This window comes from Protomyctophum bolini (assembly GCF_963924005.1).
Source record: "Protomyctophum bolini genome assembly, chromosome: 17".
Classification (NCBI taxonomy): domain Eukaryota; kingdom Metazoa; phylum Chordata; class Actinopteri; order Myctophiformes; family Myctophidae; genus Protomyctophum; species Protomyctophum bolini.
Window position 1 is genome coordinate 30,492,372 of NC_137878.1, and position 23,577 is coordinate 30,515,948.

General features: G+C 44.5%; 1 protein-coding gene across 1 annotated transcript in view; it reads left to right on the plus strand.

Annotated features, from left to right (window-relative positions):
* Positions 1-785: 785 nt before the first annotated feature.
* Positions 786-23,577, plus strand: part of angpt1 (angiopoietin 1) — a 66,382-nt gene continuing 43,590 nt past the window's right edge. The window contains exon 1 of the mRNA XM_080787487.1: positions 786-1,873. Within this exon, the coding sequence (XP_080643613.1) occupies positions 1,343-1,873 (531 nt within the window). The 5' untranslated portion in view covers positions 786-1,342. The remainder of the gene's footprint in view (positions 1,874-23,577) is intronic.

Here is a 23,577-nt window from a genome sequence, read left to right on the forward strand (position 1 = left end):
TGCTGCCCCATTATTGAATGCAGAGCAAAACACACTTACAGTCGGACAGGTGTCCTGAGAGAAGCAAGTGAAAGTATATGACATTGAGCACTTAATTCCAGGCACATGCTCTCTCTCTCTCGCTCTCTCTCTCTCTCTCTCTCTCTCTCTCTCACACACACGCACACTCACTCACACACACTCACATGCACGCACACGCATGCACGCACGCACACACACACACACACACACACACACACACACACACACACACACACACACACACACACACACACACACACACACATATGAACAGACATGCACAAAAGGGCAGAACTACCACATAAGTCTGGGTCAGAGCGTCTGTAAACCGATCCTCACAGTCTGAGCACATCCTCTGTGTGCCGGGGACCCTCTCTGCCTGGCTTACACACACACACACACACACAGCGGCACACGCACACATACGAACATGCAGAAACACACACAAACTCGTCCTTAAGACACACATCGTACACACTCACGCATGCACATGCTCACACACACACACACACACACACACACACACACACACACACACACACAGTCACACACACACACACACACACACACACACACACACACACACACACACACACACACACACACAGTCACACGCACACACACACACACACACACAGTCACACATGCACATTCCTCCACATAGGCATAGTGAGGGGCAGGCTCAAGAGTGTGCTGGAAGCTTGGAGCTGTTCCTCACTCACAGCGCGTCTCTCACTCTCTCCAAGCGCTCAGTCACAGAGCAGAGAGGAGAAAGTCAAGGCAGAGAGAGAGAGACCAGGGGAGGTCTGACGACACAACCCACACACCAGGCGCTGATATTTAATCAAATAGACTGACAAGGCGAATACAAACACAGTCTGTGTCTGGATGTGATATGATGTCTACTGCGGAGATGACCGAGACCTTCTGTTAGGAGCGAGCTGTCATACCACGTGTGTGTGTGTGTGTGTGTGTGTGTGTGTGTGTGGGGGGGGGGTGGGTGTGTGTGTGTGCTCAACTTTCACTGCCAGGATGGACTTCTGAAGGACTTCTGGAGTGGACAGACTACTCAGAACCACATATGCCTGCCTTTGTTTGTGTGTGTGTTTGTGTGACAGATCTGGGGAATTAAAGTGAAACCAGTGACTATGCTCGGCAGACCTTTTCCCCTCTGGAGGTCCTGCATAAGCATGGACGGTGTTCCTCACCGATTTCTCATCCCCAACCAGTAACCACCAGCAAAAGACTACTAGACGGCAGTCAGAAGACACTGACGAGAACTTCCACATCTCTCGGCTCATCTCTCAGCCGCAGGTCTGGTATGATGTTGTGGCACAAGCTGGCCTGCCACTTGCTCTCGCTGGCAGCCCTTCTGGTGATAGTGAGCTGTGGAGTCGGAGAGCAGAGGAGAGCGACGGAGAACGCCGGCAGCACGGGACAGGGCGGCACAGGTGGCAGTACGGGAGGCGCCAGCAGCAGCAGTAGCAGCAGTGGTGGTAGTAGTAGTGGTAGTGGTGGTAGTAGTGGTAGTAGTAGTAGTAGTAGTGGTAGTAGTAGTAGTGGTAGTAGTAGTAGTAGTAGTGGTAGTAGTAATGCTGGGAGCAATAATAGTAAAAGACAGTACCATAAGATCCAGCACGGCCAGTGTACATACACATTTATCCTACCTGAGGGAGAGGGGAACGGAGGAGGGAACTGTCGGGATTCGAAAGCCGGCGGCAGTGGCACTACCCAGCATAACGCCAACGCTCTCCAGAGGGACGCCCCGCCACTGGAACAGACAGACTTCCCCAGCCAGCGCATCCAGCAGCTGGAGCACATCATGGAGAACTACACTCAATGGCTGCAAAAGGTAAGGTGGGGTCGTTCCCCCAATGGCCACCTCATGCCTGATTCATTCTTCTGCGTGCAGGTGTGTGTCCCGACGGAAAATATAGCGCAAGCTTGTCGGTGGTCTTATTCCTGTAAAAATCTGTCTTGGTGGTTAGTAATTTTATTATATAAGGATTAAGGGAATGCAGGCAAGAGTTTGTAAACTTTGGTATTAACTTTCAGTATTGTTCAGATGCTCAGTTGTATTGTATATCCATTTCTCCAGACTTGAATGAATGAATGAATGAATAACAATTATCTCTTAACAAAAATATGTTGTGTTTTGGTTCATCATGATTTTGCTATGGAAAAATAACAACATATAGCATAGTTTAAGTTTTATGCAGACACATTTTTGTGTGCACGTGAGAGGGTCAGTCCCTTGATGTGCTACGGTTGAAGTGCGTTTATTGAGATACAGCATCTGCTTTTCTGAGGGTGTGTGGTCTGGTTGAGTGTTGCCGTTTGTTTGTGGTTTCACTGGATAGATCTTGGCTTTATCTGGATGACATTCTCACACCCAATTACCGGACACAGGGTTTGCTGTGTCCTTTTTTCGGTGATTGATGTGTTTCTACAAAGCCTTTTTTAAAGGCCTAAGATGTGATCAGGCTTTAAAGGGCTATGATATTCCATGGATAAGATGCAGTGAGTCACATTGATGAGGACACATCAACGGAACATAGCCAAGAAATCCACTTTTGATAATCCAGTGGCCTGAATTACCAAGACAACCATATACAATTTATGTTATCAATGCTGTGTTGTTATGTAACTGTATATACAGACTATACTGAGCAGTGTGTGCAGCTAGCTCCTCAGCATTCTGAGTTGCTTGTCTCTCTATAGGGACATTGGACATGGTCTCTCTTGACTTCTGGCTCAATTTCTTGCATTGGACATAATATAAATACTTTCTTTCTTTTTTTCCAGTTCTCTGTGTAGCCATTCGGTTCAGTGTCGGTTCAAATCCAAAGTTAAATTCCACAGATGTCCAGTGGAGTTCCACAGAGCGTCGGTCAGAGCAGTGGTAGTTATATGTCAGTCACCCCCTTTTCTCCAGCGGGCTGTCTCTTTAATGGCAGGAAGTCAGAGAGAGCCCCCAGAGACACACAGAGAGAGGAGGGGAAAAAGAAAGAGAGAGAAAATGCTCCCTTTATTTACTCATGTCAAAAGACTTGTGAATATAGCTGGAGAATATAGAGTGGCTCAAACCACAGACAGAGAATGACATGACTTGTTTACACATTGTATATATCCAAAACCAGCTCTACATAATTCTATCCTATGTCCTTTTTATGTTTTAAAAGCAATTTGTTTCAAATAACTGCTCCATTATAGGGCAGTTTATTTCTGTTATTAGTTGTGTTTGTGGAGCCACCAAGGTGTTGACTATACTAAACCGTGGCTCTACTGTGACGTGACGTTAATGACTTAAGAAATTGTGAGGTCATCACAGATACAGCTTGGCAGCAGAATTGCTTTTCTAAGCTTTGAGACTCTGCGTCTCCGAAATGAGCGGAGACTATCTCTCTGAAATGAATACATGAATCAAATAAACAAACCTCAAACTTCACCATACCCCATAACCAGCTTCTCCTGGTCCGTGCGTTCCACAATATTGTCTCTCTCAAATGAGATTAGGGGTCTCCAATCTATGATTAATTGCTTAAACATAATGGTTTATTTTTCTCTGGGGGGGGGAAAGAAAAGGTTGCCTTCAGACGACACAAATAAATGCCCGCATGATGTCTGATGGATTTGATGGATTACTGTGGAATTGTGGGATTAATTGACCTGAACATAGTCAATAACCGTTAGCAGGCTGAGTTCTGCTGCTCATTAGTGCCCTTCTCAAAACTGTTTGGGGCTATACTGCTACTACGTCTTGTGAGCGTTTTTCATCTGCGGGGCAAGTGTAAACTTTTCACTCCTCATGTTTGGAGGAAATTGACATTCCTCATCAATTAGCCAGCCATTGGTCACAGTATATTTCCACCAACGGTTGATTGAGTTTATAATTATAGCCAGGCAGAGTAATACGTAAGGGATGTTAACGTCTGTTACGTCTCTTAACTAAAGTTCAGAGTCTCACATAGTTAAACGGAATTTTGTATGAATGCAAAATGAAATATTGCAGCGGAGGAATTTCCGGGACAGTATCTGTGTTCTATCATCTTATCAATGGACATCATTGAGTTTATCTAAAACATTCCTGCTGAAGGATTTTTTCAAAGTTTGCGAGGTGACATAAGTTTTGCACTCGTGAGGAATCACCTATACTGTATGCATAGCACAGTATAAAGTAAATTAGTAGACTTCAATATATGGCACTGTGGAAATTGTTCATACCTACAATACACTGGCTCAATTTTTGATCTATTTACTAAGAACTTTTCTACAGTGATATTTTAAGTGATGGCAATATTGCACAGCACACAGTTCAGAGGAATTTGGTTTGATTGGACAGTTTGGAAAGTCCTGTGTCTGTACAGCTCCCAATAGTGGTCCACGTGTCAACCAAGGCCAAGGGTGAAATAACACCGTTTTTTATCTTTACTCAGTGAACCTCATCCATCTGTGATAGTCCAAGTGATACTATGAAAACAGAACGGCAGCGACGGTGGACTGACGGTTTTGACTAATGAGACGGCTAGAATAACCTCCCCTCCGACGTAAAAATGGGAGCATGCGAAAGAGCCTGCCATCGCCATTAATATCATCATGCCTCTTCGCTGACACTTTGGCATCCTTCACGGGACCACAGGCCTTTTTCATTTGCTTGATAAAACTGAATCACATTGTGATCCAAGCCTTAAGTTTCACAACGATTACTGAACAATTTTGAGTTTTCCTCGTCGGTGCATCTTTGGTGCCTTCCAGCAAAATTAGATAACTGTAGCCTGTACACCATAGCCTTTATAACAAGTGGATAACGCATCAGCACCAGAAGGGAATAAGGTAAAGGCATTTCATAGTGCAGTCTTAAACACACAGTGATAATTCAGCCTAATTACAGAGTGTGGAGAGAACATCAGGATGCAGTTAACATTTTTCATTGGACAGAAGATTAAGTGTCTTGGCCGGTCTATCTGTCTTAATCACGTCGTAAGCCTTGACTGCTTGTCTAAGGGGGAAAGCTGGCCTTAATGTTGCTCCAGCCAGCCCTGATGAAAGAAACGCACAAAAGGATACCATACCAGATACCTCCCACCCCCATGCCTGGCCGCTCAGACCACTGTGGGGGGTAGAGAGAGGGGGAAGAGTTAGGGAGAGAAAGTCCCAGCAAACAGCTGTTGGTAAAGCAGTCTGCAATCTTTCCTTCCTCGGTCCAGGGAAGAGTATATGGTCCCTGATAACATTCCTGTTCAGTCAAAGGTGGCTTCTGTTTGTCCAAGGATTACTTCCACAGCCCGGCCTGCAATGCAGTGGAGCCTTGGACGAAGAAGATCGCCTCTGATCTCAGGGAGAATTTAGTTGCGGGAGGGAAGCAAGCAGGCCCTTGTTAAAGTGTCGTGAGAAGTTTGTTGGCAAGATGTTCTGTGGGATAATTAAAGAAAAGGATTTGCGTGTATGATTGAACACATGGCTTGTGACTCTGAAGCATATATGTACTCTACATCTACTGTATGCTGCTACATACACCCCTCTACAGTACCGTACGTCTTCAATATTTCAAGGACAATGCGGACTTTGGCAGACAAGTCCAAGTCTCCAAGCCAAATAGTGTTTCTGCACACAAGAGTAAAAGTAATAGATCTTCATATTTCCCTTGTGGTGGAGACAGTAGAGAGTGGCTGAGAACAGTGTTTCTTGAGAACGAAGGCTCGTGCCAAACGGCTGTTGAGCAGGAGGAGAGAAGTGAAAGAAGTTATCGGCGCTGTCTTATCCCTGTGAAATTCTCATTGTTCTGCCTCTAACTTAACATGACCGTACTGATCAAAACAAACACACAGGGCTTTACCCAATGAACTCCACTCTCCGTCCTTCCATCCCCCATGTCCTTGCTCACTGTCAGTGAGCCATGTGTGTGCTTCATTGCACAACGGTGATACATTGTGAATGAGGCTGTGTCTCATTTGCAAGGAAAGTTGACTCACTAAATTGTACCAATTTAGGAACATTCCTTGTTAGGTAAATGTTTTGTCCAAAAGGTGACATGAATTGGGACGGCTTAGAAAAGTCGCATCATGTGACGTAAAATCTGACACAGATTGTGGCTCTGGTGTAATCATGCAGGCCTCTCACGCACCTGGCACCAATCGAGTCTCTTGCGTCAACAGATTCATGAATGAATTTATGGACAACATTTTCAGAGCTTTTGTTTTTATTAGTTTTTTTATATTTGGAAGAAGAGGAAGCATGAGGCTAAGTAAGTTCAAATGAAATAAATTTAATTAAAATAACCGGATGTAAGAGTTGTCAGCCTCACTGCACGGCCTTATGGGATGTTTTACACAGCCAGGAAGGAACCACTTGCTGTTACATTGAATATTTGCCAAATCCAGGTATCGATGATTCCGACGCTATGCTTCCAATTGTAGCGAGAGACCGCCTTTAATAATCGTCTCAATAAATTATCAAATATCAAATGCGACGGAGCATATATTTACTGCAGTCTGTGCTGAGTGATATTAGAGGGCCACACAGCATGCTTATAGGAGCCAAGGAGAGACCAAGCTATTTCAGGCGAGACTTCCTCTATCAGAGTTTATTTTAACTGATAACACAAGCCTAAAACCAACAATCATGATGATGCAGAGAAGCTAGGGGACGCTCAGCTGAATAACAAAAAAAATCCTGACCCCCATAATTTGTACAAGTGAAACCATGGATATATATATATATATATATATCAGACAGAGCTATATATATCTATAGCCGAAGGCTGCTTATACTGTAGTAACAGTTTGCAGAAAATCCTCTTTTGTGTGTGCCTCACATTTGCACCTTTTGCGAAAGGGAAACAGAGTTTTCTGTCGAGGGAATAAGGAAATGCATTACAGCTTGAGCAATGCCATAGCATTTCCACATGGACGTGAAAAAGAGCCCGTTGTTTGTCAATGTTCTTGATTTTCAGGAAAGGGGGCATTTAGTATTTTTGTCACAGTCGATATGGCAGTTCACTTTGTTATTAACTTTTTTTCTCTGCCAGAAGTCATATTTCAGTGCGGTCGTTAGCTCTCTACACTCTGGAAGCCTTGATATTGGGCAGAAAGGTGCACTTAGCAATACAAGGTACTGTGTGATGAGATTCAATGAATGACAAAGTAAATTTCTGGCAATTTTGTTCTCGCTTGCAAGTCCCATTACTGAGTGGCTGCTGTGTACTGCATTTTGAACATGATCTATTTAGCTTTAATTATTATTATTATACCAAAAAAAAGTGTATTTGGCTAGGTGTGCAAGTCTTATATAACATCTCACCCGAAAACAATTTCACTTGCTTGCATCTTGGGACACACAATTGTATCTGTGGAATAAATTGAGAATGTCCTGTGATAGATTGGTGTTTTGTTGTGCCCCCGAGTATATTCACTTCTGGAATGGTTCTAATTTTTCTTCATCCGGTTACCGTGGCCGTTATAAATGATGGTGTTCTGCAGTATGTCACTCAGGTGAAGCCGACTTCTTTACCATATTATACACTGTCGGAATTGATGTTTGGGTATTTTAGGCCACAGTGGCATTCAAATATGTCCTTGTGTACAGTATAAGCTAAAGCAAGACCATTGCCTTTAAATGGAATGAGCATAAATAATATTGTTCTGGGCAGGCAAGTGGAAGTCATTAGGGCTGTGTGTGTGTGTGTGTGTGTGTGTGTGTGTGTGTGTGTGTGTGTGTGTGTGTGTGTGTGTGTGTGTGTGTGTGTGTGTGTGTGTGTGTGTGTGTGTGTGTGTGTGTGTGTGTGTGTGTGTGTGTGTGTGTGTGTGTGTGTGTGTGTGTGTGTGTGTGTGTGTGTGTGTGTGTGTGTGTGTGTGTGTGTGTGTGTGTGTGTGTGTGTGTGTGTGTGTGTGTGTGTGTGTGTGTGTGTGTGTGTGTGTGTGTGTGTGTGTGTGTGTGTGTGTGTGTGTGCGCGTGTGTGTGTGTGTGTACTCAACTGTACTGTAAGTTACAGCTTGTAGTGTTGCCAAAAGGGGTTCGGGGCTATATCTCTGGCACTGCCTCTCTGTACTATGGGTGAGTGATTATGACCCAAATATGAGATAGTACTGCAAGTGCTCAGGCATTGTGAAATACTAGACAATACAGTCAAAGAGGTTGCACAGTTAGCGAGCCAGTAATGGTGTTATCGCAGTCTACTGCAACTAATCATGGTCCAAGTTTGAAATTATTTTCGGCCATAGAAGCCGGCCTTATCTTCCTTGTATTTTGGTTTTATAATCGTTGTCGATAAGCGGAACAGTCGATAAACATTAGTGTTTCGTATCTGCTGTTACTCATATTGCTCCAAACTTCAGAGTTCTGTATAGCATCAGGGTTTAATCGAGGTCACGGAGACCAAAGCATGATATTTGTTGAAGGATAAATTAAAATGTGTCACCACTCTCCAGAAAAGGATTCCACCTCGATGGCTACAGAGTTTGCCTTGTATATGAAACGTGCCGCTAAAACTTTTACAGCTGTTTTCCTTCCAGGAACAGCTATCACAGAGAAAACATACATGCGTTCTTTTTCTGTTTTTGGTGTGGAGTGGGGGAGAAAGAGGGAAACACTATGTTAAGCTTTTGATGTCATCTTCGTTATTTCAGATTTTCTTGTTCAGTTGATGGCAGCAGTGTGGGCTAGGGGTCAGGCACTGTCCCTGGATCAGCATGTCACAGGTCCCATCCTGACAACATCTGAGACATGAAAGGCGTAACATGTAACACATTTACTGAATGCAAAAGATTGTTGTTTTTGTCCACCCACAAATGCCATCTGAATCCTCTCCAAATACCCACAAATGCCATCTGAATCCTCTCCAAGTACCCACAAATGCCATCTGAATCTTCTATTAATAGGAAGCCCCAAATACTGGCAACAGTACGTGTTGTATGCCGCCAGTATTCCCACCCACCAAACTCTGACAGATGCATTGTAAGCGGTGCAGGCCTTTGTCCAGTCAGGGCTGGAGAGCTCGCTATTGAGGTTACAAAATGAGTTATTTCATCTTCCTCTTCCTAGGGATGAAAAGCAAAACAACCCCCCATCACAATCAGCAGGGATGAGAGATTCACTTTGAATCGGCGAACCGTAAGATGATAAATAATGAGCCGTGAAATCAGCCCGCATATAGCGAGAAAACAGATGAGAGAGGAAGTGACTAAAGGTGAAAAAAAGGAAGATATGGAAAGAGCTAGAGAGATATTGGGTGACAGATAAAACAGTTTGACCCGTGTACAGCGTGGGCTGGATTTTAAATGACTAATAGTCCGTTCTGTTTCTCTTGTTTTGTTCTCTGCGCCGCCGTTGGGATGCGAGCCAGTTGTGCTATAAGCCTTGATGTCTCGTCCAGGAATGACCTCAGTTATTTATTTAGCATTTCTTCTGTCGGTGCGGGTTAGAGTTGAGGGGAGAGAGCTGGTTCTCTCTGCCGTTCATCTCTGCTGATGGATTAACCTGGAGTGTCAAAGCCACACGTTTTATGGGGTTTTTCTTTAGTGGTACAGGATGGAGAGAGAGAGCCCTTTAGTGGTACAGGATGGAGAGAGAGAGCCCTTTAGTGGTACAGGATGGAGAGAGAGAGCCCTTTAGTGGTACAGGATGGAGAGAGAGCCCTTTAGTGGTACAGGATGGAGAGAGAGCCCTTTAGTGGTACAGGATGGAGAGAGAGCCCTTTAGTGGTACAGGATGGAGAGAGAGCCCTTTAGTGGTACAGGATGGAGAGAGAGCCCTTTAGTGGTACAGGATGGAGAGAGAGCCCTTTAGTGGTACAGGATGGAGAGAGAGCCCTTTAGTGGTACAGGATGGAGAGAGAGCCCTTTAGTGGTACAGGATGGAGAGAGAGAGCCCTTTAGTGGTACAGGATGGAGAGAGAGCCCTTTCTGTCCTGTGGGTGGTTCATGCTCCAGGGCGGGACGTGGTTGTGGTCCTGGTTTGGTGGTTTAACTCTGATCTAGTGGTGCTTGTTCAACCTCCACACACACACACACACACACACACACACACACACACACACACACACACACACACACACACATTCTTTCATATAAGATATAAAGTCTGATACGCATACTGTAGGCCTATACTGTATGCTGTACATGTACTGTATGCACGCAAAGTCGCAAACTTTAATACGAACACACACACACACACACACACACACGCTGCTCTGGAGGCTGCATGTCTTAACCCTGTCCAGAGTGGAGTTTGTCTAGTCTGGGACTCAGGCCAGCCTTCTCACATTCCAAACAATACCAAGGCTGGAGCTGGCACTGCTGACTGTAGATCACAGGCAAAGATGGGGATAATTGTCTAGCAGCTGAACCCCCTGCCATCGTTTACCCTCCCATCAAATACTACCCCGCTGCTTCAAATGCAAGTCAAAGGTCAATCCATGTTTTAAGTATCTTAGCACACAGAGGACAGTTACAGTCACACGTGCACGCGCGCACGCACGTTAGTTCTTTATTTCACCCCGCCCTGTCACCCCCGTTGCCCTCTGCTCTCTCGGCCAGATATCCCTTGCAAACCTCCACAAAACCATCGTCCATATGAAATCCTCCTCCTGCCCCCTAGATATTGTCCCTACTTCAATTCTTAAGGAAATCTTTCCCACCGTTGGTCCCCATATCCTATCCATCATTAACAGCTCCTTGTCCTCTGGATCTGTTCCCCCCTCTTTCAAAGCTGCACTAGTCTCGCCCCTCCTTAAAAAAAAAAACATTGTACTGTACTGAGCAATTTCAGACCAATATCAAAATTACCATTTCTGTCTAAGGTTCTGGAAAAGGTTGTCTTCACCAAGCTCATAGACTATTTAAGCGAGAACAGCCTATTTGAAAAGTTCCAATATGGTTTCTGTGCCCTCCATAGAACGGAGACAACTCTCTTGAAGGTCGACAATGATCTCCTCCTAGCCACAGACTCTGGGAACTGCTCCGTCCTAGTACTCCTTGATTTAACAGCAGCATTTGACACCATCGATCATGTAACACTTCTCAACCACCTCGAGAAATATGTGGGTATCTCAGGCACAGCCTTAAACTGGTTTTCATCCTATTTAACCGACAGATATTTCTCAGTCTCCATTAGTGAGTCCATCTCATCCAAAGCCCTGTTACACTGTGGTGTCCCTCAGGGCTCACATGGCACCTCGTCCTCCACACAGACAAACTGCCTATAACAGCCGAAACAGAACAGCTTTGCTCTTTGTCATGCCAGCTAAGACACACACACACACACACACACACACACACACACACACACACACACACACACACACACACACACACACACACACTGTCAATGTCTACGTATTTTTCCACAGCTGAAAGTGCGGCCATTATGTTTACTGTTGCGCAGCACAATCTGGTGTTTATTTAACGTTTAAAGTGTAAAAATGTAGCTGTATGGGTGTCAGGGCGTATACCTGTGCATTTTGTCCACACTAGTTATTTAGTGTATTATCTGAAAACCCCCAAACCCACCCGTTCCTGTTGCCACAAAGGCATGGCGATAGACAGCTCTGTCTGACGTGGCTGCTTAAATGTCATCTCCAGTGCATGGCGAGCGCTCCCCTATTGTTTTAGATGTGATAGAGACCTTATTTTTGTATAAATGCTACTTGTATTTTATTGGAGCACACTGGATACTACAGCCATTATCTGCTCCCACAGGAAAGGGTGTATCGCAGGCTATAACGTTACACTTGCCCTTTCGGGGGGCAGTTCTGGATGCCTAAAACGTGTGATTCTTCCTGTATTGTTCTCCGCCGAGCCAGACCGCATCTCTAAATGGTCACAGGATTGCATTTTGCCGGGAATTCTACACGGTCTGGACAAAGGCCAGTCAAAATGTTCACAAAATGAAGCAATGCAAGAAAGACACGGAGGAGGAGAGGAGCGTCTGAGGAAATGTAATGCGAACAGAGATTTATAATAGCAGAAGCCACGGGAGACACATAGCAGACACCCTCGTGGGGCCAAACAGCAGATTCAAGGTAGATGACATCTAATAACAGCAGGTCTTTATGGTCCCGCTCTCCAATATCACTTTGAAATAACAAGTGGAGCCCGCCTTACAAGGCCCTGCACTCCTCCACCAGTATCTGCTGGGTGGGTGGATGGGTGGATGGGTGGATGGGTGGGTGGGTGGGTGGATGGATGGGTGGGTGGGTGGATGGATGGGTGGGCTCTCTGATTGTGTGGAGTCACAACTGGCTCCCACTGTTTGTGTGTTCCACAGAGATGCAAGGGGGTTAATCCTTCAGAGGTCTGTGTTTGTGTGTGTGTGTGTGTGTGTGTGTGTGTGTGTGTGTGTGTGTCATGTCTGTCTCGTTGTGCATTATGTGCACAATGGTGTGTGTGTGTGTGTGTGTTTGTGTGCATGCTACACCCACATGTGTACGGGTGTGTGAGCTTGCATTTGTGTGCAGACACACATGCGCACGTGCTTGCGTGCGTGTGTGCGCATGGCGTACATGAGTCCATTACGAGGGTCTGTGTTCATCTGTGTTTGGATGGGAGGACCCTCAGGTTAACTGATGGGCTGCAGTGGATCAGAGCAGATCTGTTTCTGCAGACCCAGCCCGGTCCCGACATGAACTTTAGACACATCAGCACAAGTTCTCACGTTTTCTCCATTACTGTCAAACAGCACTTCCATAGTGAGTCTTCACCATGAGTGATGATGTATACGTTCTGAGGGCCTTGGTGATGCATGGTGTTATGTCTTTACTGGCCAGCTCCGTGTTCAATTCTTCTTGGCATTTCAGTACCCGTAAAACATATACGGTGAAGCGCAAGGCAAGAATACTGTGCTTTTGTATAGGGGATGTAAATGGGGCTGCTGTAAGACACGCTAGTGGGCTGTGAACGCTGCCATGCTGTAGAGTTTCTCTGCTTCGGCCTGGGGTTTAAAATAGGTTATAAAATAATATACACATTTGGTTACAGATTTTTGTCGTTATCCCCCTCTCCCGCCATGTGTGAGAAGGCTTTCCCTCTCCATCCGGTTACCCACCCGGCCGCGAACACAGCCTGGAGAGCCTGGCCAAGAACAGAGGCACCGTGGAGGATTCAAACCCCCAGTCTCTGTAGAGATATTTTAATCCATGAGCATATCGCAGTACTATAAATCCATACATTTGTATTACTTCTTTTACAGCTGCCGTTGAGTGTCAGTTTCTAATACAGTCCTAAAAAGACGCACGCACGCACCAACACACACACCAACACACACACACACACACACACACACACACACACACACACACACACACACACACACACACACACACACCAACAAAATATTGTTTAAGGTGCAGAGGCCCAAAATATCTAACATCAATCTGAAAAATGTCATGAAATCCTCCATAAAACAGATTTATTATATTATTTGACATTTTGACTATCAAGTCTTCATCAGAACTTGATAGTGGAAACATCAACAGCTTTTATTACGTTTGTGATCACTACAGTATGTTTCGGCTTAATCTCAGATTCTCCCCAATGACATGAAAATGATCACACAGCTCTGGGTTTGATAGTCACATTCCCAAAGATTGGCGCTATATATAGTATTGATATTAATCATTTATTATGTTTTTATGAGTCCCAGCTCTACAGACATGTCTCCATATTTCCTTCGGTTTGGAGGAGATAATGGTCCTATTGGTCATCATTAGGTGTACTGGTTTAGATCATTCGATATCTCCCCCTGCTTGTCACTGTGTGTGTACACACCGGTACACACACACACTTCTTGTGCACTTCAGTCCGAGAAAAGCAAAAATAAACAGAGACCCAGACAGATGAAAGGCCAGGGATGTCCTCCTCCCTGTTTACACTCTCACATACACCTCTCTCTCTCTCTCTCTCTCTCTCTCTATATATATATATATATAATCCCTTCCTCTGACTCCTGATGTCGCTCAACCATCGTGCTCTCTCCCTTCCTCTCTCTCACCCTCTTTTCCTCAGTTTAAGGAATGGCTTGATTGCTTGGACCGCTCTGTTCTTGTTGTGGCATTTCAGAAACACAGAGCTCTTAGTTTGAGTCCAATCTGTCTGGGGTTGTACTCTCCAGATTTCTTGGAGCCTAGAACTGGGAGCATGTTGTAATTATCCACTCAAGATCCACAGATTATCGCAGATCTGTTTCTTTTAGTTCAGTATGTTACAAGAGGATTGATGTGTTTTATTTAGCTTCGCAGGCCTCGTTCTTACAGCAAGGCTATTGGATTAGTAAACCTGGGTTTACTTTATCTCACTACTGTCTCATTAAAGTCGATAGTGTAGTAAATTAATAATCTATATCACTAGTCTCTGAATCTGGCTTCATAAAGACACTGGAGATACAGGGTTTGTATTGAACTAGAGGTTTGTGCGCCTTTTTACTCCTGAGTGCCCGGATCGTCTGTGGTATCTTGCACCTGTCCAAACGAGCTGCAGACAACACAGGCAACGAAAGGTACACATGATCAGCACAATGCTAGTTGGTCAGTGTGTCAGACTGTCAGTAATGTAGTGCTTAATAATTTATATGCCTTTATACGCCATCAGACGATGGTGACACACGGCAAAAATAGCTGATCTACAAGCCCACAACGCGTGGCTCAGGCGTAGAGTGGCCGGATGTTAACCCGGAGGGTTTCCATCGCTATAGTAGTCGCTATATATAGTGGATAAAGGCCTACCATTTACCATTTAGCTGTGTGACGCAGACGCTGTCGCCTGGATCAATAACAGGTCTGCTCCAGGTCTGCTCATGAGGGGCGTGACTTGCGTAGCGTAAAATAAAAACGAAACAAGCACGCGCGAGACAATTTCACGGGTCCGCGCCCATGAAAATACGCTTGCGTTGTCGCCCCTCAACTTCTCCACGCGTCCAAGATAAACGCACGCCTGTCATTGAAAATGAATTACTAGGCGCGTCAGTCGCTGCCCCTCTTTACAATGTGGATGTTGAGTCGGGTTATTTGTAAAAAATCACACCCGTGTGAAGTGAGAGGCACTCTTGTCGTCGAAGACGAATTTAGGAAGACATTTGACCTAATTTCTCCTTTCACTGTCAATGGCAAATATCGAGACGCGTGGGGACAAAGTCTGTATAGGAGGGGCTAGCGGCACCGTGAGGGAAAGCATCATCATCCAGCATCAACCAGGAGTCAGGTCAACCACCCCCCTCTCCTCCCCGTGTCCAAGGCAGGAGTCAGGTCAACCACCCCCCTCTCCTCCCCGTGTCCAAGGCAGGAGTCAGGTCAACCACCCCCCTCTCCTCCCCGTGTCCAAGGCAGGAGTCAGGTCAACCACCCCCCTCTCCTCCCCGTGTCCAAGGCAGGAGTCAGGTCCACCACCCCCCTCTCCTCCCCGTGTCCAACGCAGCAGTCAGGTCAGTCTGTCTGCAACAATTCCATGTGGTGAAGTTAGCCGCGCTACTGCACCTCTTCTTCCTGCTGCTCGCCTCTGTTTAGATTGGACTTAGCCGTGGCATGCGTCCTCTCACTTAGGGGGAAATACGCATAGATGCATGCGTGCACGCGCATACACACGGACAGACACGTGCAGCAGATGGACACACACACTCACAAACACATGCGTGCAGATGGATACATATACATACTGTAAATACACACACACAGTTACTCAATCAATGCTTACACACATATGGAATCACACACACTGTAGTGTGTCCTGAGATGTTATATAATAAGTGTATTGTGCACAGACAGACGCATAAGGTCAAAGAGATACATGGAGAAGGACAGAGAGAGAAAGAGAGATACAGTAGATGGATAGATAAATAGACAGACCGACGGCCGGATGGACGTTAGCCGCCGTCTGTGCCACACCACGACTTCAAAGAGCCTAGCCGGTCCCAGATTAAAGCATGGCTCACTTGGCTCAGTGCGTCACAGCCACCACTACACGAGGCGAGAAGTCGTTGTGGTGCCTAATCTGGACCTGATGTAATGGCCGGCTGGCAAACTTCAGATGGACACGGACTGAAAGGAGAGGAAGGAGGGAGAAAGAGAGAGAGAGAAGGCAAAACGAGGGCACCAGAGAGAGAGAGAGAGAGACAGACGGAGAGCTCCAGTGGAAGGCCCATGTGTTGGAGCGTGCTGTGGAGGATTTGTGATCGTAACACTGGATGACTACACCGTCGGGCGTATAAACTCTGCAGCCCTTAATGGGATGTTAGGATAGAAGATAAACATGGACGTGACATTGAAGGAAACAACTGCTGTCATTAAATGCCTATTCATCCTGGTTAGAAGGTGTGCACGCTGCGTGATAGATGACGCTCCTGGCACCCGCACTGGAACACATTGGATGCAGTGCTTATGTCACGAGGGATTCCATTATACTCCGAGTTAAACTGAAGCCCGCCAAAGACGGCTTTAACACTGAGAGAAACATACCATCTTCTCTTGTCAAGTCCCATCTTGACGTTTTTTCCGTCTATATCTGTAATATTATTTCACAGCAGAAGACAGTTTAAATAGATTGTTGACAGGAATACCATTTCAAAACTTGCATGCTATGTGACGGCAGGCTGCAGTCGCTGTTTGCTGGTGGAATATAGGGGACGCTGGCGTGCAGTAGGTTGTGTGCCAGTGATATAAGTAAGCCATCATCAGATGGATTGCAGTGGAAAGTTTCCCATAAAGCAGACTTGCGTCACAACAACTGTGGCCTGATTCTCTGTGGCGCTTGCAGGTCCTAGAGTACAAAGCGAGGTCCGACTAAATGAGCAGGTCCACCATTTGTTTGTGTGTTTGGGTTTCGTTCCGCATTCCCATGTCTTGGGTGAATGCAAGTACTTCCTCTCCCATATACTTGCAGATACTCGTAATTAATTGGGGGTAATTTGAGGGCCCGCTTTGACATTCAGAGACAGTCGACATAAAAGAGCCCCTGTGGTAACTGGAGGATTTGTGAAAATAATCAAAATATACATTCATGCACAATCTCTACCGTACCGTGTTATGTTTCCAGTTAGTCATGAATAGAAGTCTCATGGCGGATTTCTGGTGGTAGATTCATGAAAGAAAATGCTTGTTATAGCATGGTTATCGCAATCGAATTAGTACTGATTCTGTTTGTGGAGATACATTTATTGAAAATATCAAAATATAACTGAAATATGTTATGCTGCTTTGATGGTTTTATCCCTCCCTCACACCTTTTCCTTTTAAGAGGAGCGGCCATTCAAAACACTTGTTATCAGAGAGTCGATCAAGGTATGCTGCACTGGAATCTTGTCTCCGAGGACAGCCAAATAATCGTCGTCTAGACCAACTCTGGAAATTCATTTCCAAAATCACGATTGTAATAATAAGCAAAACGTCTGCATCACAGTACCCAAAAAAGCAAACATTTCTCTTGGATGTACTCGGAGCGCTGAAGAACTGAAGTTCAAGGACCAAACATGTTGTCCATCCCTCCTTTTTTCTTTCTTGAAATAAAAAAACGAGAGAGAGAAGAAGTTCATGCTTTTCAAAGTAGGATGTCAAAAATTAATTGCCTTTTGCTTTCGTTAACCGCGTTTGACTTTCTTGATAAATTGGCTTTCATCTTACATGTTACAGGCTTTCAGAGAATATTTTACACTATCCATCTTGCTCTGCAGTACATATAGGCTTTTACTTAACCATTGAATCCATGTCTTGTAGACATAACACTGTCAGAGACCTTGATTTAACAAGTCTTAACAGCTAGAAATAGCTTTATATAATGGCCAGTGGTGGTGAATTACAGTAGATGAAAGGGAAAGTGAGAGGTAGTTCACAAGCGAGGAATTAACATTTTAAGAGTTTTTTTTTCTTTTTTCTCATGTGAACAGAGCTAAAATACTATGTATTTCCCAAGAAAGAAATTTAAAAACGATTCTGTCAGTAGAATATCCAGTCTGTTCTGTTCTCAGGCTTTTTGTAGATTCTCAATGTTTGACCTTAACCTCTACACTTTACATTCTCAAATCTGACTCAAGTTCAGCTACATTTATCTTAAATTGTTTCCAAAAATATGATTTAGCGATGTGGAAATATATGTTAAAAATATGTCATAATTTTTGGTACACTAACGTTATTTGCAAATCATCAGTGTCATATACATATCCATGTCCATATCCAGGTAAATGGGCCATATAGGAAGCATATTTTTATTGTATTTCTCACCTCACATTTCTCACCTCATTTAACCCATCAGAGATCAGATTAAAAAAATGTCATCTCATCCTGACAGTTTTCTGAAAAAGCTATGCTTCTATGTCAGTCGTTCTTCGATTTTTCAAAGATAGCAGATCTACAAGCTCGTAGCGAGCGCTATGAGCTTGTAGATCTGCTATTTTTCAATAGCTAAAGCATAACATAATGCTAACACCAAAAGTAATCGAAAAAATACAACATTATTTGTCAACGTAACTAATACAACAACGGATACACATTAAATGTAAAATATTTGGCAACATAAATAATACAACAATATACCATTTGGACATTGCCATAAATCGAAGATATTTCACCACACTTTCCATAAATATTCATTTGTATCACTTATTTGGATATTCTCTTTCTTGGCATTGATTGAATAATTCCAAAAAATTGGAAGGCAAATAGTTCACGTATTTGACCAAATTGCCATGAAAAACCAAGGCCTAAAACAGTGTTAATGCTTAATTCGACAGTGACGTGAAGGTCTATAATAGTGAGACTTCTTGCATATACAGAAAATCACAGGCTTCTTTTGGAAACCAAAAGAGCTGACAATGTTTACCGCACAGTTCTCACTTTGTTTCACTTTGCTCACTGTTGTCAAAATGTTGTGATAGAAAACCTTTGATGGACAGAAAGGCTTGTGCCTCCAGGCCTGCCAAGTGATTCTGGGCACCTCGCTCTGCAAACGCTGTAATTTGCCCCAAAGAGTAACACAGAAATGGTTGCTCTGGTTTCAGGTTGTGTACACTATGCTCATTATGTCCTTGGAAATGTTCAAACTAATTGTAAAGAATTGAAATCAACACAACAGCATCCTGCAGCAATACTGAGGAAGAGCGAGAGAGAGAGAGAGAGAGAGAGAGCGAGAGCGAGGGCGGTGGGTTCCTCGCAGACGGTACAAGGTTGTTTTTAGGATGGCAGTCAGTGGGTCTCTATGGCTGAGTGGTGTCCTGGAATCAACAGCAAACCAGACGCGTTCTCTTCACAGCGGTGAGATAGGCGGAGCCCAGAGACAGACCACCCACCTCACTCGGGACCCCCTGTTCAAACCAGCCTTTTGGACAGAGTTTCCATTTTTGAATTCCGAATTCCCTTTTTAGCTCGCTGAGACTACAGAGACTCAGGTTGCCTCTCTCACTCTCTCTCACTCTCTCTCTCTCTCTCTCTCACTCTCGCTGCCTTCGATTTATCTTGTATGGTTTGTTTGTTTGTCTCTTCACTGCGTCTCTATCGTTCTCTCTCTCGCCGTCTGAGGAGCGGGAGAAGGAAGTGCTATAAACGCCTCGCCTGGCGGCCACCGTGTCAAAGGTGACAGAGGTCAAATGAGTTTCAACTCAGGTCAACATGACCTGAGTTGTTGTGTTGTACTCACCTAGTCCTGACACAATCTGTCTCAAAACAAGGTTTCAATGTGGACCTGAAAACAAGCCAGTGGCCAGTGGTGATTGTAGTGGAGTCAAAGTAAAATGCTTGCCTCTGAGATGTAGTGGAGTAGAAGTGAAAGTATTGGAAATTGGAAATACTCAAGTAAAGTACAAATACCTCAAAAGTGTACTTAAGTACAGTACTTGAGTAAATGTACTTAAATGTGTTACTTTACACCACTGCCAGTGGCTGACAACAAGACAGGAAGTGCTTGCATTTCCCGGAATGTTGACTTCTGAAGGGGTGACAGCGCAAGCCAAGCAGTAAAATTGTCAGTGTTAATTTAACTCCAAGAGTGTACAAATAGAAGCAAATCGACCCCACACCCATTTGTAACTCCCAAGATTGTACAAAAGGAACCAAATAGACCCGTAAGGGTTCATTCCATTTCATTTGTACACGCTAGTGAAATAGACACTGCGGATTTTACTGCACAGTGAGTTAGGCTAAGACCTCTCTCAGTCATGGGTGAATTATGGGCCCAGGTTTTCAGAGAGGCATATCAAATTCACCCTTCACTGTCAAGCCGCCGATAAGGAAGCGCAAGTGTATTCACTGGCGTGGGTCCCGAGGTGGCGTGTGATTACTCCAGGAGGTGCTGATGGGGGTGTAATAGCCCCTCCGCAGTTGTCCATTAAAGTGGTCTGAAATGGTTCCAGGCCCCCAAGCGCAAGGAGAAGCATCCCAGAGCTGAGAGTCAAGACCTCCACCCCCCCCCCCACCCCCCCCCCCCACTCACACCCCCCACCCCAGAGATAAGCAGCGATCTGACAGAGCTCTTACAAAAAAGTTTCATACACTCCAGACCCACCGTTTTGCTCGTCTCACTCACAGTGGCTCTCTCTCTCTTTGAGCGCTCTCTCTCTCCTCATTACCATCGCCACCATTGCAGTACTACCACTACCTCCCATTGCTGCTGTTTAGAAAAGTTCAAGACCTCTTTTGGGCGGATGGAAAATGCTCTGAATGCGAAACGTCAGAGAAGTGGTAAACACTCGTAGTAATCTGTAACCGTGATAGCTAAGGGAGTAGCTTCTGCTGGGATTATCCTGTTTCAATTATGGACAATTTGAAAGCTTCTCCTGATAGCATATATAGCGTATGCGTCTGTGATTAATTCTGCTGACGGATTGCAAAACCTCCTCACTTGTGATATTCTCCATGAATTATATAAGGCTGTAGTGTACATTGTGGAAATAATCCACGTTATCCACCTGCTGGAACACTTGTCTTTGTCAAATGGTAAACGGCTCATCTGCTCTAAAATGCACTCACGCTGCGTCTTTCAAGTTATGCAGCCTATTAATTATGTCCTTGGACGGCCTAAAGCTGATTGTTTTATCATTTACAGCTGGTTGTAACGTACCTCCCAGGGCTCATAATAAGTCATAAACCGGCCAAAACAGAAGACGCTACATGCTAGTGCTGTGTGTAAAAACACACGGCGATAGTTGCATTCGCAGGGCCCTTGTTTTAACAGCCTAACAAGGCCTTGCGCGGCGCAGAGCAAGGGTCATGGATGTCAGGTAGTGTCATTAGTGAAGCCGTAGGCAGTCTGCACGGAAACCATGCCTCTGCCAAATACAGCTCCTTAAACCTTTATGCCTCCCTGTCAAGTAGCAGTTTGGGAAACATAAAGTTCTCTTTATGTGACTCTCACTCTGCTAATGGTGATTATGTAAAACCAGGGGCAATATTTAGCAGGTCTAAAAGTAGCCCAGAATGCCATTGTACCTCCTGGAATGTCGCTCGGTACAAATCTGTTCTGTCACTTTCCAAAATACAGACCAAAATGATGTGTGGTGTAGTTTTTGTGTATTTTTATTTTATTTGTGGTGCCACATTTTAATTCCTTTCCTATTTCAAGCTCTCGCCTACATAATGAAAGCCATTCATCTTGAAAGGCCACCAGATTAGCCGCAAAAAGAAAAACAACAAAGTCAAGATAACATGGCATGTTCATGACAGAAATCCTATTTTCAGTTTGGTAACATATTCCATTAGTGGTAATGATACACCACATGGGTACAAAGATTAAACCTGGCTCTCTGGTTAAGCCTGACCTCCACCTATTTGGGTTGACCCCTGGTTGGTGGGCTCTGTGTGGAGACTAACCAAACATTGTGGTCTGGAAATCTGTATTTTCACAGAAATGTGATTTTTACGATTCACTGGCTCGTAGCTGTTTGGCTTTCTTCGATTGTCAAGAACACTTTGCTCTACCTATTGAAATCCATTCGTTCCAGTGTCAGGTTGGCTGAAGCAGGTTACGGTATATCTCCTGGTCAAACGTCAGAGAGAATCAGTATTTGGCATAAGGACCTCAAATCTCAGTACCTCAAGAGAGAGAGAGAGGATACCATAACCTCTATACACATCATGTGCTCATTTATTTCGCCATCCCAGTCCCTACTGACTCAAACGGTTCTCCACATGCATTTAAATACTCGAGTCCTGGCAATGAAAGAAACTGTTTGCTTTTGCTGCTTGCAATACTTCCATTTAGTGCTCAAGCAGAGCAGTTATGTCGAAGTGCAGCTTAGAGACCATTGCAAATAACTTGACACCCACACAGGCTATTTTACTGCTTCCCGAGTGTTTTCTTTCTTTTTCTTTTTGTGTCGGGTGTGTTTGTGTAATCTTGTTTCTCCTTGGTACTTTCCGTTTTATGGCCCCCAACAGATCCAGCCTTGAGTCAACCACATTCCCCGGGAGACGGGCCATGAGCCGAGCCCCAGGCATGGCGTTTCTGTCAGCCTTCCGAGTGTCACCTCACTTTCCCCTCTCCCAAGGTGACTTCCAGGTTGCGAAGTGTATCGCATGCTATTGCCACATGCAGTAGAGTACACACATTGGTCTCGGCGGGTTTGCAAGCTTCAGTAAAAGGCTGCTGGTCGCTGTGTGACAGAGGAGAAAGACTAATCTAAGGACACAGAATCAAAACCGAAAAAAGACTAAATATATACTGTAATTCAGTATATCGCCACGTGTTGGATCGGCTATTATTGGCTAGTGTATAGATCTTAAGTGGCCAAGTGAAGCACTATGCACACATCCTTAGCAGTTCTAAAATCAGGGTAAACGTCCTTGTGTGGCTTATTGCTTTTCTAAAATCTTCATGCCAAATATGGCAATATGAAAATTATAGACTCTTCCCAATTCAAACGTTTTTTACTAACTGTAATTTCACTACAAAAACATTTTCTGTTGCTCTGCAAATGCACAGAAGGTTGGTACACATCATGGTATCTGCCTTGTTTTAAAACGATAACAAATTACCGATACGATACCCAAGAAAAGGAGTGCTCCTCATACAGTATCTTGCCATAGGAAATGCTAAATTGCAAACGGTAATACATCCATGTTATGTGTTTACATGGACAGATATATTCCACTTGTATTCAGAATGACTGTTCATTCAGGATAAAAATGCTCATGTAAACACCTCAATTGGAATAGAATATTCCATTCCCGTTTGACCCAAATCAATTTTCATGGAGGTGGTACAGTATATACCGTTTGAATCTTGATATATTTACCATATAAACACTTGATTCTGAACGCTCCTTAGAGTTTGTAATGCATGCCTTATTTTACACATGTCTGCCCTCAGTAGTAGCATTCTGAATGAATCCTTTGGTCATGTAAACGAATGAGGCACAAGGACTACTTTTATTCAGGTGTCATGTAAACAGCTGGGTATATGAATCTCTGTTTGGAATGATTTCATTCTGAATGAATAAATATTGTCCATGTAAACTGCACAGCCATAAGGATTGGGACGATCCATCAAAGAATTGCAGTTTTGAACCCAGGGCTGAAGCCATGTGCTTTGACTCCTCATACCATCCACTGGGCGCCACCTAAGGATTCCAGACTCCACCATTTCTTTTCCA